This window comes from Scleropages formosus, chromosome 5 (assembly GCF_900964775.1).
Source record: "Scleropages formosus chromosome 5, fSclFor1.1, whole genome shotgun sequence".
Taxonomy (NCBI): domain Eukaryota; kingdom Metazoa; phylum Chordata; class Actinopteri; order Osteoglossiformes; family Osteoglossidae; genus Scleropages; species Scleropages formosus.
The window spans coordinates 28,750,141-28,765,122 of NC_041810.1; the positions used below are offsets into that span (position 1 = coordinate 28,750,141).

The 14,982-nt window shown below is 45.2% G+C and overlaps 1 protein-coding gene across 4 annotated transcripts; it reads right to left on the minus strand.

Moving 5' to 3' along the window:
• Positions 1-356: 356 nt before the first annotated feature.
• On the minus strand, positions 357-14,763 carry ppp6r3 (protein phosphatase 6, regulatory subunit 3). Of its 4 annotated transcripts, none has more exons than XM_018765607.2 (26): positions 14,579-14,763; positions 11,232-11,405; positions 10,648-10,881; positions 9,506-9,692; positions 9,231-9,368; positions 8,677-8,742; positions 8,365-8,477; positions 7,957-8,070; positions 7,704-7,833; positions 6,838-6,990; positions 6,527-6,685; positions 6,363-6,427; positions 6,163-6,278; positions 5,986-6,071; positions 5,650-5,736; positions 5,283-5,329; positions 4,697-4,751; positions 4,409-4,539; positions 4,179-4,300; positions 3,868-4,054; positions 3,449-3,537; positions 3,210-3,360; positions 2,897-2,914; positions 1,711-1,833; positions 1,273-1,356; positions 357-1,174 (listed from the first exon to the last, which is right to left on the minus strand). In XM_018765607.2, exons 3-26 carry the CDS (start codon positions 10,872-10,874, stop codon positions 1,123-1,125), a joined length of 2,700 nt encoding a protein of 899 aa, XP_018621123.1. In that variant the 5' UTR covers positions 10,875-10,881; positions 11,232-11,405; positions 14,579-14,763; the 3' UTR covers positions 357-1,122. The 4 variants fall into 4 exon arrangements, with proteins under 4 accessions (XP_018621123.1, XP_018621119.1, XP_018621125.1 ...); XM_018765603.2 differs by having other exon boundaries at positions 5,283-5,380; XM_018765609.2 differs by lacking the exon at positions 2,897-2,914.
• Positions 14,764-14,982: the final 219 nt, after the last annotated feature.

Below are 14,982 nucleotides of genomic sequence, written 5' to 3' on the forward strand. Positions count from 1 at the left end.
CATCAAATCAAAGTTACATAGTACTGCCTGCCAGAGGCTGCTGTTGGAAGAATGGGCACCGGGGACAGAAAAGAGGATAGAAAAGAAAAGGAGATTTATTCACACTGCTGGCACTGACCTTTTTCTTAATCAAAAAAATAAAAGCACGATTGTAGCAATATCAGGAATCTCACTCCATCCTTTTCATTTACATGGATTCCTACTTTAGATAAATATATAATACTGTACATATTATATATATTTATATATTGTTTGCAGGTAGACGTCTGTCAGTGACTGGGAACAATCACTCAGCGGGACTCAAACCTTCAGTAAGTCAACACTTGTCACATGCGACTGGAAATGTTCCCTTCGTCTGGTTTGCGGGGGGGGTGGGGTGGGGGTTCTGCAATTCTCAATTTGTCAAGCAGGAGCAAGCTTATGTCTTTTAGTAACTTAACATCATCCACTACTTCTCGGTAATAAATAAACTTTAAAAACTATACCAAAAGTTTTCAAATTTTGCTTGTTTTAAGGATACAAGAAACATTTACAAATAATACGTGTAGCAAAAAATCCTTTTGCTGAATTCTTTCAAAATGATAAATTTCCTAATCATCTTAAAAATACCAACCTACTCCGAAGAGCAACACATTTCACTGTAGCTGTTGCCATTTCACTTAGATGGAAATTAAATATCCAATTTGTGCAAGATGAAAATCCCTATCAAAAACAGCTTTTTTTTGGTCACACTGTTCCAATTGGTTTATTTCAGTTACTTTCGGTTTCTGTATACATTTTCTTTTATAAAATACTTTATTCATACAATCATTGTAACTATAGCAACATTACTATTAACTTTGAGTGGCAAGATATCAGACAGATCTTATAAGAACAATAGTATATAAACAAATGGAAAAAAGGTCTCTATCCATTAGATTTGAGTACGCTCGTTGGTTTCTCTTCATACAGTTCGAATCCTCTGTACAGCTCTCTGTAAAACCGATGTTGTTGAATATTGCTGGTCCTGATCTGGTAAAGTTAGTGCAGCGGTGGCTCCGGCTCCGAGCTGGCACTGCCCCCCTACTGGAGCCCCCCCCGAAGAGGAACTGTGCGCGGCAGAGGTGGGCGGCTCTGTGCCCCTCATGCTGGTCCGTTCACCATGGCCTCTGGCGAGGGAACGCGCTGGTCTGTCCTGGGGAAGTTGGGATAAAACATGACACACCTTCCCTTTTTCAGGACATTGTCCTCAGTGCCACAGAAGCGCCTCCCCATCACAACAGGACGACTTACTTGGGCTCCTCCACTGCAGCCACTTGTTCCAGGGGACCATTTAAAGCTTCAGTTGGAGACTTTTTCTCTTCTAAGTGCTTTGCACTGCCGAGGGAGGAGGCAGCAGAAGGTGGGTGGTCAAAAAGTGGTCAAAATGTGGAAATGTTGCACATTTGGGGGGGGGGGAATTGCAGAGGTTTGAGAAGAGCATCATGGGTACCAACCCTGATCTGAAGGAACACATGCACTCAGTAAACAGCAAAGACACCAAATTTAAGTATTCATGACATGTCTCTCCAAAGCAACTTACACAGTTGGGTAATTTTACTTGTGTTCCCTTGAGAAAGCACCCTGCTCAAAGGAATTAAAGCGGGAGCAGAGATTCAAACCTTGATCCTATAAGTCCAAATCATCATGTGTGACCAGATTTCCATCAGCTGGCCCAGCACTAACTCTCACCTTTGTTTCTGAAAGCTGCCGGCCGGATGGGCTGACGCAGACAGGCTCCTGTCCGGCTCGGCGCTCTCCGCCACAGTGTACTTCACCGATGGATCTTCAGAGGTAGATGACTTCTCTTCCTCACTATGTAAAAATATGCTTGTTAAAACACACCTCAGCCCCCTTGCCCAAATGGGCTTGCTCTCATGAACAGGAAAGACTAATTTAAATGAAAACCAGACCGCTGTGACACATATGGACCCATGCAGGACAGATAAGGACAACGTTAATGTGGATGGCGTGGGAGGGGTGTGAAACACGGGCAGTCGGATGAGGCCTCCCACTGAGCTGGATGCAAGGCTGCTCTACTCTCCTCCTTGCCTGTTTGTATAATGTTACATGTATGAGTTTAGAGAAGGAAAAGTGTGAAAAGGTTAAGGTGAGGAATTCAGTGCCAGGGTCCTTCCAAACTTCCATTTTACTGTCCCCAACCAAGTATCAGAGGCCAAACAAAATTTATTTAGCAGGATGTTTTTTTCCAAAGCAATGTCCATCTTGAATTGCATAAGACAATTGACTAGCAATTTATAGACCATACTAAGTCAGATCATTACATTTACCTGTCCAGTGTGACATACAAAGTGCAGCAACTAACGATGATTTGCCCACTTCTGTACAGCAGGGTAATTTTCACTGGAGCAAGTTTAGGACAACTACTGTGACCAGCAGAAGGTGAGACTTGAACCTGGATGCTGTAACCACTACTCTACCTGCTGGGCCAGATGAGACGTTTGCATGACCTAAGCAGTGGCCTGAGGAAGATGAACGTGCCCCCACCGAAGGGTCTAAAAACTGTGTTCCCCATTATCCAACTGGGCAGCTCAACAGGAAGAGTTTTGCTGCCTGGAGCCTCAAACCAAGCGACAGCAATGCAGTCAGTGGTGGCGTCGTCTGTCTGACAGCACAGCAGGGCGGGGGGTGGGACAGTAGACTGCAGGGTGTAGTGAGGTGACAAGGAACCCTCTGAATACAGGGGCAACTGAAAGCCCAACACATGGTAAACGTCAATGGCCTAGGCTCACGACATGTCAGTGACGTTTATTCATCCAAGGTAAACATGCAGATGGAATAAACAAAAAGTAACGTTAAAGGAAATCAAAGTGACAGATGAGACAACAGACGTGTGCTCCTGATTGGCTGTACATACCGATAAGATTTCAACACTCTGATGCCACACGCATGGCAGGGGAAAGAGGAAGCTCATGTTGTAAATGTTGCAGTTCGAAAGGGAGTTCAGTTGCAGTTTCTCAAATAACTTAGACATACTGTCACCCAGAACCCCACAAGTAAAGCACACCCAGGTAACTAGTACTTGTTATACAGCACCCTGGAGGCTGTGGTACACTCGTCCTATGAGGTAGGCTTTGATGAACAGCATTTTCTTGCCGCATGCGGAGTGTCGGTGCAGCGTGGAGATACTAGGACCAGATGCTTGCACACGTTGCCGCAAACAGCCTCACCTCTTGAAAACAGCAGTCTCGGTTTTGGCATCTACAGTAAGGCTGACGGTCTCTTTCATGGAGCCGTTGGTGACTGTCTCTGTGATGCGGTCGGTGGGCGGCTCCTCCTCCGTGGAACCGGGTGGCTCATCTACAGGCCACGGGTCTGACCCTGCAAGAGGTCCGCAGGACAGGGTCACCAATGCGCTGGACAAATGAGAAACTGCACCAGAGGTAGGAGTGGCGGCCCAGTGGTTCACCTGCAGGGGCATTAACCCCAAGGGGGTCCACTGTCTCCGTGTTGGTCTCCATAGCCACAGGGGAGCTGCTCCTCAGTGGATCTTTAGGGCTGTAGAAGTAAAAGCAAGAGAGAAGGGTGAGTGTCTACAAAGCGACCAGCAACAAGGTGTAAAGAACAAGGGGGACAGCAGGTAGTGTAATGGTTAGAGCTACTGCCTCTGGCTGCAAAGGTTGCAGGTTTGATCTCCACGTGGAGCTGTAGTACCCTTGAGCAAGGTACGTACCCTCAATTGCTCCAGGGTGTTTTTCTACTCGTGCTGTTCTGCACCTTACTGCTTCAGCAGCCCTATACATCCTGCACCAGGCCCTTTTCCACAGCCTCAAACTAGTCAAGTCTTTTACAGCACAGAGCTGTCTGCCCCAGTTGAGCAGCACTGACCTGGTAACAGCAGAGAAGTTGCTGAAATCAGCCCAGCCCGTCTCCTTTGCCCCAGAGGGGCTAGACTCCCACCCGTCAGGCTCCGGCATGGCAATGGCAGCCACGCATCCTGTGGAGGACCCTCCCGCTGCTGTTGAACTGCCCGTGTCCATAGGGACGTCGTCAAAGTTAGCTGTCCAGGTGGGAGCTGCAGAGACAAAAATCAATGTTGCATATAACTCGGCCTTCCCCTGTATTCCTTAACACCTGACCTTCAGCAGTGCTCAGGGCTATGGCATTATTGCTGAAATGGAGGCAGAGCACATCCTCACCTTCACCAGGATCTACCTCCATTCTCTCATCAGGAGCACTGTTGCTGGGCTCAAAAGGATCTCGTTTGACATCCTCCTCCTCCGAGTCTGTGCTCTCCTCGCTGTCGGTGCTGCCAGAGCTTCTACAGAAGGGAAGGGGAGAACTCAGTCAAACCTCTCAGCAAAGTCCAAACGAATGAAGTCTACTTGGGTTAAGTTTTTGCCACCCCCGCCCTCAAAGATGCCATTACCGAGGGCGCCGCTGTGCTTCAGGGGCGAAGGTGACATCTTTCTCATCCCAGATGTCATCCTCATCCGATCCAGCATCTTCAAACTGCTGGATCTTCTCCTTACAACAGGCTTCAAAGAGAGCTATGTTTGCCTGCAGCAGACAACCCTGAGGTCACGGATTAGGTCGTAATAGATAACATGTAAAAAACTGAGCAAAACAATGTTATTACTGTTGCCACTGAGTGCGGTAAGTTTGAACCCAGGACACTGTAGTTCAGTCACAGTTAAGGGGAAAGGGTGGTACTTACACTGTCATTTGTATTCAAGGAAAAATTGATGTCTGATATTCTATCAAAGGGAATACTGCAATATTAGAGAGAACATGATTTAAGTACAGTTAGTTGTGTTCCAGTTTCACATACTGTTTAAGAGATATTTAAAAACAGAACAGAGGTAAGACTGGTGGACATGATCAGGACAGCAGACACACCCAGCCACTAACAATACTGATTTGAAAAGAAGCCCAAATTGCCCCCCATAAGACCCCTGCAGCACCAGAAACTACAACCAAGAACATGTGCCAGTAGGGAGGTGAGGGCCTTAAAATAAACTTGCTCAAATGTGGGAACTTCATGTCCCCCCCCCCCCCCACCAAAGTGCCATGAACAAAAAGCATTTAAAGTGTTAAAATATACGCAGAAAGGAGATGTAAAAGTCAAAAGTACTTTTTAAATCAATGCTGTAACCCTTCTAAAATCTATTTCAGAAAACCCTTCTTGATGTTAGTACAGCCCACACAGAAGCTGAGTTCTCCAAATGATTCGCTCAGGTGTACAGAGTCATTTCCTCACAGAAACGGGTTATTAAGACACAGCATGCGTTAGCGGTACTCACTCCACGACATCGTCCTGATCGGCAAACTCCTCGTCATTGAAGCCAAACTGCTCAATAAAATTGGACGTCATTTGTTGCATCTGATAATCAGAAAAGGCCTGGCAAACCCAGGACCGATGATAATGATATAGTATTGGCACTACAACGCATCAGATTCCATCTCAAAACACTCAACATCGATGAGTAGTTCAGACTTTTTAAATGAACATAGGCGCATATATCCAGCACAGCCTGTTCACATGTCATTAGTACTAAGTATTCAAAAGTGTATTAGCATTACATTGTTCCAAAAACAAGCCCTAAAAAGTAAACAAAAGCTGGAAATGCAATTAAATAGAACATCTGAATGTCATCCCATCAAACTTACCTGTTGTAAGGAGGAATCCTGATGAAATCCATTGTCCTTAAAGTCTACCTCATCATCACTGGATGAGTGGATGTGGTGTGTATTTACCTGTATACAAACAGTTTGGTTACCTTCAAAACTTAAGTTTCTAGATATATTTCTAGGAAGCTCTCCAAGCCCCACCCTCAAACATGTGGTATTACTTGAACATAGAGTGTCCTCTACAGGATGCGTTAAAATTTTGTGCAGTTGGGGAGATACCCATAAAAAAGTGCTCTACAGTGGACAAAAATAAATGAATGGTTTCAGGAGGACATGTCCAAAGCCCAGGACAACAAGAACAGGGAACCCACTTACCAAGTCTACAGTGTTCTTCTTATTTGTGTCTGCTAGAGGACCAGAGGTGAACGCTTCCCATCTTTCCCGGACATCCTCCGGGAGCTCTGCAGTAGAGGAGACGCCCACACCTTAAGCTTTGCGAAAGAAACCAGGGCAGGATGTGAGGCCACGAGGGGCTCAGCCGCTGCTGCTTACCTGAGATGAGCTGCTGGATGAGTGCGCTGTTGGGACCCTTGTCACTGTTCTGCACAATGGCGTTGGCTATTCTGGTCAGATGGCCCATGTAGCCCCGCCGACGACCACCCTCAGCCCTGAAAAGGGATGGAAAAGTCTCGAGTTCCTACAGTCGCACGCAAAACAGATGCATGTGAAATGAGGAAGCTTGGCCTCCTTACTGCTCCTTCTCGTTGGAGGCCCACGCATCCAGTATTCTCTGTATCAACTGGCACTTCTGGAACAGCTGAGGATGAAGAAGAGATGAGTGAGGGGGAGTTCAGCTGCTCGTGAACCATGGCACAGAACGACATGAAGCTCCGTGGCAGAACGGGACGGAACTCACGTGTTTAACGAGGTGGTTCTCGCGGACAGGTTCTTGGTCACTATCTTGGTTGATTTCGGCAGGGCCATTAAGGGCAGGGGGCATGGCTAGGATCATTGCAGTGCAGATTTCTACTTGTATGTGCAGGAAATTATTCCATATATATTTGAAATACATATCCTGAAAAACAGGAAGGTCATGTAAGATCAACTGCAAAAAAAAAAGACTAGGAAAGAGCAATGTTTTTTTTTTTTTTTTTTTTTTTAATGTATAATCTACGCTCGATGTGAACAGAGCCCTGGGGTAAAGTGTGTGGGGGGGGGGCTACTTACAAGTATGACCCCGACAGTGTTGAGATCGATGAGCTCCAGGTTGATAACGTGTGTGTTAGTCTGCAGAAGGCTGGCAACCAGGCGGACCACATTCAGCCGAGTATTACCCACTGGAGGGTCCAGCACACCCCACGTAGTCTTCATGACATTCTTCTAAGGTTGCACACACACACAGAAACACACTTCAAGTAACAGTGCAGCATCTCAACAAGGATCTTTTTCAGGAAAGATCTGTTGGTCAATACCAGAAACTGCAATTATGCTTTCGTTGAAAGGCCGAGAAAAGGCCATAGCTGGACTACAGAGACGAGCAGATGAAAGTGGAGCAACCCAGGGAGGCCACCCACCAAGAAAGCCTGAGCAATTTAATCACTCCATCTGGCTGCTATCGAAGCGGGTGAATGGGGGAAGCAGCATAACCAAAATGTGATCTTCTGACTCATTTGGGGACAGCTGGTAGCGTAGTGTTTAGAGCTACTGCCTTTGAACTGAAAGGTCATGGGATCGATCCCCACCTCCAGCTGTAGAACCCTTGAGCAAAGTACTTACCCTGAAATTGCTCCAGTAAAATTACCCAGCTATACAGATGGGTTTGTAAGCATGTAATAATTGTGACCTTAACACTAAGTCGCTTTGGAGAAAAGCGTCAGCTAAATAAATGTAATGTATTCTGACTCATTTGAAGTGTTTTGTGAAACTTCAATCTGAGAAGAAATGATACACTAACAGAATCTTCTGATAGACCCCTCGTCCCCTACCAACACACGACTGTTGTTCATCAGGTGCTGCTGCAAACTAAAGCCAGCACCACCACTGTTACAAAACAAGATTCATGATGGGAACAACAAAATGACATATATGGTTACCTTTGGGGGCTCCAGAAGCAGCTGATGAAAGTGTTTCAGCCTGAGCTTGACGGCCTCGAGCACGCTCTGGTTGACCGAGAATGATGGGTGGTTCATTCCAGGAGGGCAGATATCTAAGTGGCCTTCAAACCTGCAGAGTGCACAGACTATTTATTAAAACTAAATTGATAAAATCGCAAGAGCAGATGAGCAAAACCCACGACCAACAGACCACCTCACCTCACTATCTATATATAGCAATAAGGATACGTACGCAGGCCGCCGGGTCTCGAAGAGGGTCAGCAGAATCTGAATAACACTGACTATAGCAGATTCATTCTTCTCTTTGTCAAAAATGTTGGATAGCAACTTCTCTACCGTCTCCTGCCTGCATGGGTACAGGAAGATTGTCTTTAGTGAATGAATCATCAAGTCAAGGATCACTAAACCTGACAGGACTAGCGCACACACACACACACACACACACACACACACACACACACACACACACACACTTCCACAACTGTGCTCCATGAACAAACTTTTTTTTTACATAACTCTAGGAAATTGCAAGGTTCCTTCACTTCAAAAGATCACTGAATAGTATCCGTTTTAGCTGACTCAAATCCAAACACTGGTTTCAATTTTACACTGAAAAGCACAGGACTAAAGTGGACGTTACTTTTCCAGTGTGGCCAGTAAGGGGTCGGGTTCAGAGCCACCCTGGACTTGGAACATCTGGTCTCTGCTGAGACGGATGATTTCACATAGTGACTGGGATGCATTTGAGTGTCTCTGGCAGAGGGAAGCAAAAACAAAAAAATTAGACACACAGAACAAACAATGACTTGAGATCTACACAGCAACTAGACAATGGGGGGGGGGGGGGGGGGGGGACCACATTATACAACATCGCTAAAGAAGCAGGATAACTGTATGTGTCACAGCAGGTAGTCACTAACCACTTTCCATAAATTAATCCAGGCATACTCACATCTTCATCCTGAGATGGCTGTACCATGTCTACAAGCCGCTGGATAATCTTTTCCTGGTTCAACCACTGTGGATAAAATGAAGTCAGAGCTATTAGGGACTCAACAGTAAAGGATTGTCTGAAAATCCAAACCTCTTAGGCTGGTGGCCCAAGAACACCCGTCAACTTAATATATGCAAACCCATTTCCAAACCTAAAGCAATTACGGACAATGCGACCAGTGAGTTTCCCCTTCCACCAAGGCAAACTGCTGTCATTTCAAACCACGTAAGTTTTGCCCCAGGAAGTAAAACCCAGCAAAGGGATACCATGTATCACCACTAATCTTCAAAGCAGATGAATGACACAGTTCTCTCGCTCTGCCAGAGCCTGAGAAAAACCCACAGAGGGTGGAATTCTGCTCATTTAACTAGCGCGCCTCTATTATAAACCATACAGGTTGCAACTGCACAGGCAAGTCACTGACCATGTTCTATGCATCTCACAAACTAAGAAGTATAATTTTTATACATCTGTTTATGTAAAAGGAAGAGATAAATAAAAGCAGCTCTCACGTTTAAAACGTCCTGCCTAAGTTGCTGTGGTTCGATGCATGTCAGCATCCTGAGCAGCAAGTCCATGATAGCAGAGGTCCCTATATGTTTAATCATTAAATCCACAAAGTCTTCCCTCTTGCGTAGAAACTCCACAATCTATTAAAAAAAATTAAGCAGACAATGCAATCAGATTGAATATTACAAAAATTAAGCACAAATTACACAAACCTCATATGATAGCCTTCATTGACACAATTTTCACCACTTCATAAACCTTCCCTCCTAGGGCTCACCTGGTCAGGCTTCCTGCTGATGAGAATGCTCAGCACCTTGCTGAAAAAGCTAGCCAGAAGAGGGTTCAAGGGAGGTTCGTTCTGCAGGAAGCTGTAGAGCTTCATCAGTAAACCTTCATCTTCACCCAGCCTATCATTGATTTGGCCCACATCAGAAGTAAGGAGTTCACAAGATATGTTAGGATATCTGTAATAGACATGAAATAGACAGAAACAACAGCACTTATTTCTTTAAACAAGAACTCAACATTTAAAAGTTTAAATTAATGCTTATTTTTAAAAAAAAAAAAAAAAAAAATTTAGCAGAGCAAGGAAAAGCAATAACACTGCACAAATATCCACAGCACATGAACTGGTGATAATCTCATCATGGTCATGTGTGAGTTAACTGCACATGACTGAAAGTATAGCTACAATAAATGTGATTAGATGGTATGACGGTAAATTTGATAATACTGCCATAAGCCTATAATTAAAATCTAGAGTCTCCTGAAGCAACATTAGAGCCTCATTGCTATCGATTTCATGTGCTTGGGTTGAGGGTCTCCACACACCTTGACACAGAAAATATGTGGGGATTTACATAAAAGGATACTTCAGATCAAAACATTTGTTACTACACTAATATGGCTCAAACACAACACACAAAGGATGTGTGTGAATGCTAAAGACAGGGAGCAGCGCTATTGGGCTCTTGTGCACCTTGTGAACCTGCTGCCGCTGCACAGGCGCTCTAATTCTATATTTCCGCTGCTAAATACATCAGTAGCTCAGAGAACGGCTGGTGTGCACTATAATTAAGACCACTACTGAGCATGAATGGAACAATTCAACTGTTCTACTGGAGGGGAGCTTTGTTTTTTTTTTTTAAAATTACATTTCTGCTGCAAAATACATCAATAAGAAAAACCGGTGTGCACCATAATAAAATAACTCCAAAAAGTATATAAAATGTAATTAAAATCTGTATTAATACTGCATTATTTCTTGTCCCCATTGCAGCACTGAAGCACAGGCATGGAGCAGTGAAACAGCACGTATGAACAGAGCTGAAAATCACACTGCCAGTCAAGATTTTACAAAACATCACAGCTAAATGGGGGACATGGCATCAGTGAGGGGACAGGGCCAGATATGCTCACTTGTATTTCAACTTCTCATCCATGTCCTCAGAGGGCTCCTGAGTGATGTACGTCACCAGATCCTCCATGCTCTGTGGCCGCACCAGGAAGTCCACTAATTTGCGGTTCTGAGCCTTGCATTCCTGCAGAACATCCTCCTCATCCATGACCTCCGTCAGGGTCACGTCCTCCTTCTCGAGCAAGGTGTCGATGTGGGACGTTGTGTGCAGGTCAAACTTCCAGAACATTGTGCCACTGTGACGAATTGCAGAGGTACACTCAGAGAACACATGCAAATGTGCACACATGCACTGCTGTAACTGTACGGTCTGTGAATACACACCGATGTGAACAGGACTGGCCTTTCTTTGTAAGGCACACCAAGCTACTTCCGCTTTGATAAATTACATTGCTTTCAGAATGAATTGACTGTAGTACACCCAAAAAATGGTGAAAGAATATTTGCAGTTTTCAGTCTGTAGCTTCAATAAGTTCTGAATGCTCACAAGAAATCATGGGTGAAGTTTAAGAGACAAAACACCAGACACTGAATTTAATACACTACAACAATTCGGCACATGTAAATTTACACCAAAAAGGTATACCTGGTTGAGGCTATAACCTGAAAATAAATTCCAATCAAAAATAAAATGATGCTTGTGCTCTTGGGGAGTTCTTGCCCATTACAGGGTCTACCAGCAGCCAAAAGAAGAGAAACCCTTGGGTGCTGGACACATGCAGGAAGAAAGCACAGCTCCCACGAACCAGTCAATGCACACCTGCAAAAACAAATACACACCAACCACTCAAGAGCACTCTATACTCCAGTTAACTTACATTAACACATTAGGCAGCAGTACAACTCAGAGAAACAAAAATACACCACTAGATACAAAACAATTATTGAAGTACAACTTTTTTTATATCACAATCTTCCAAGCACACATATACAAGCAGACACCGTAAGATGTGATGTAAGAATAGAAAAATGCCATTGAAAGTAACGGGGATAGGTGGGTTTTGAGAACCTTCCCGAATGCTGAGAAATTCAGCAGTTCCGAGGCAGAGCAGAAGCTCATTCCACCAAATCATAGCCAATTTCGGACCCCTTCAGAGTGGGACCAAGCTTCCAGAGGTGGAGGAGTGCAGGGCTCTTGCCGAGGACTAGAGTGTGATCTGATCATTGAGGTAGCCAACAAAAAGCCTTTTCATGCCTGCTAACCCCTAACCCTTAACTCATTGATTCTAAGCATGCAGAGTTCCTTCCTGCAGAAAAACACCTATCGGTTTGTCTCGCTGATAGGGGATAATGTGCAACTTCACAACCCTGCTAATACTTTCACTCACAGGAAAGTATCATACACATTTCCTTATTGTCACTCAGTACTCAGGAGGTAAGAGGTAACTTCTAGAAGTAGTTACTACAGCAGTTCTCCATAACATTCATCCATACATATCTATACCTTGCTTCACATATTTATAAAAGCAACACCCATTTGCTCAGAAGTACTGGAGGAGTTACCTACAGAAATTGTATGCACTTCCTCAGAAGTGTCATTTATTTATTTTTAATTCCTACATTACCTGCTGTGCCTACCTGACCACAGGTAGAATAGCCTAGTGGAGTAGACTCCAGACTTGGCTGTGATGGTTTATCATTCCCCCCCCCCCCACTTACGTTTAAGTCATTACCAAAGAAAAACAATGCATCTCTATAAAAACAACCTCAGGTCCACTGTGTGTCATGTCAATTCAGGCTGCAAACTGGCAGAGGTGTCAAGTTTAACAGACTTATAACGGTAAATAAGACAAATACACTGAATCAGACTGTTCACAGAATATGACTTTTGTGATGCACGATTAACACATACTTCAGGTTTTTCCTTCCCTTTTGTTGAAAGATGTTCGGAGCCAGTATCAGGGCAAGAGGTTACCGAAAAACTGTCCTGACTTCCGCTTGGCCAGCACTTTGCTTCTCTTTCACATGAACGGCTGAGAGGAGAACAGGATTATTAATAGACCCCACGGAGGGGCCAACCCGGGCGACTGCAGCCGCTGGACTCCCTCCAACCCTGTGCCACTGTACCACGAGCTGCTCTGCGTCTTTGCTGGTCTTTAGCTCCTGTTGAGCTTAAAGCAGCTCATTTCGGTGCAAAGCTGCGAACGACTGGAGACAAAAAAAAAAAAAAAAAACAGGCCAGTATCAATGAGCTGGACGGGCATTTTAACTCCAAATACTCTCTCACACTGCAACCCTGATGCACGTTTCCAGAGCAGCAATTTTCTAGGAAAGCAGGCGATATTCCTTCTTAATAAACTTTCACGGATCATTAGCACTCATCCCCTAGTTAACTGTCAAGCTTGACGCCCCTTGATCCAGCTGTTTTCCCGCATCTCGCCATTCCCATCAACTCCATATAACAGAAACATGTGGCAGATCAAAGTCCTCGGTAACAAACAAACTCTCCACTGACTCAGCAGCCCGACTGCTTTCGATAGTGATATTCAGATGCCAAAGCGTTTAACCTGTGTGAGCACATTCACTTTCGTTACAAACATTACGTTACGTAAATACCCACATACTACGGACTACGTTAGTGGAAGAAGTGGAGAGCTACAAGAAACAAACATCTTCCAGCATCATACCCAGACCTCCCTCAGGGGTAAACCCTCAAGACACACACCTCAACCCTGAGATGATGTTATAAACCTTCATTCACCACACACACACGTGACTCACAATCTCACCCAATCAAATTTACAAAGATTTATACAGCAGGGTATTTTCACTTTATTATTTAAGGGTAAGTACCTTGCCCAAGGGTACTACAGTAGGACCGGGATTTGACCCTGGTACCTACAGGACACTAAACACTATGCTACCTACTTACTGCAACCAGCAACTTCTGAGACATTAGGATCCCAAACCTTTTCAGTAAGAGTCTCATATTTTCGAGTTTCCTAACACAAAGTGGTAGATTTAAAGCACCTACATCATCATCAGTACCACACCTCTGCAACAGATGTCTAAAAAGTACAATCTCCATGTGAAACAGGGAGCTCTCTTTAAGACACCATGAATATGACGACATCAATTCCAATCTCCAGCTAATTCTCTCAGATGTAACAGTAGGAAGATCAGGGTCATTTACCACAGTAACCCAGAGTGGCATGCATGATGATCCACTGACCCGCAGGACCCCTGGTGATGCTGTAGAGTCTTGGTGTCGGTGAATGAAACCAAAGGAAGTGTGGTGCTCCACAGTACACTGTGGTACACTACGGTATACTATGGTAAATCAAACAACATTGATTCTGAACCCTTTTTCACAGCCCAGTGTTACACACTGACTGCAGTACCATCGAGCTAGTATGTAGGACAAGGCCGATCGCATTCTAGAAATCCACCCATTATAAAGACACAACGTCTGAATCGCGCGCGCGCGCGCACACACACACACACACACACACACACACACACACACTGTACAGATGTCGATGGTTAAATTCCCGTGGCAAACTGTGTGTGAACAGAACCTGGTTCGCAGGACAACGGACCTGTCACACTCTCTCTGTGTGTGTGTGTGTGTGTGTGTGTGTGTGTGTGTGTGTGTGTGTGTGAGAGAGAGCGCGCGCCGGTGCGCAGCGACGAGGCACTGGGGCAAAAACGGGAACACGAATAGCTGAGAGGACTCGGTGGGGCGGCCGTACGAGCCCGGCCGGCCAGAAAAAACATCACACACACACACCCCAGCGACACACGCACACGGACACACACTCATACTCACGACGAAGTAACATTATTAACGGCCACGGAGAGGGCGGGAAAACGCCTCAGAAAAAAAATAACGTGTCGCGCGCCGTCGACACGAGAACAGCCTCTGACTCTGCAAAACACATCGGAGTGAGTTGCCGAGAACTGCACGGACACACGGCCGACGGCGCTACGTACCGACAAACCACGGGCAGCGTCCAGTCCGCCACATGTAGCTCAAAAAAACCCCTCTCCTCCAGCCCCCTGAACAGAAACCACGACGGCAACAGGCCGCTAAAGTGAGAAATAAACAGTTTACAGCAGGTTCAGGCAGGCGGGAAAAGGGAGACCATTAGATAGCACTTTTCAAGATGGCGGTTCTATCAACTTCAGCAACCCCTTCCCCCACTGCCGACATACCTGTCAGTCAAACGAGCTTCCTCGTTCCGATTGGTCAGCGCATGTGGCATTCAGCCCTAACCCCAGTACGTCCGGAGTTATGATTCGATACTCTAACTGTCAATCAAAACGTAAAGACCCATACAAGACGTTTGTTCTTTCTGATGTTACTGGCTGTATTATTAATCAACGAACCACAATCT

What these genes read in the sequence shown, in the direction of transcription:
- ppp6r3 (XM_018765603.2), bottom strand. Translation starts at nt 10,874, where the DNA reads ATGTTCTGGAAGTTTGACCTGCACACAACGTCCCACATCGACACCTTG. An exon ending in TCAGCAGGAAGCCTGACCAG is followed by an intron (nt 9,369 to 9,505) that starts GTGAGCCCTAGG and finishes TTTTTTTAATAG; the next exon opens with ATTGTGGAGTTTCTACGCAA. An exon ending in AGGATTCCTCCTTACAACAG is followed by an intron (nt 5,381 to 5,649) that starts GTAAGTTTGATG and finishes TGGGTTTGCCAG; the next exon opens with GCCTTTTCTGATTATCAGAT.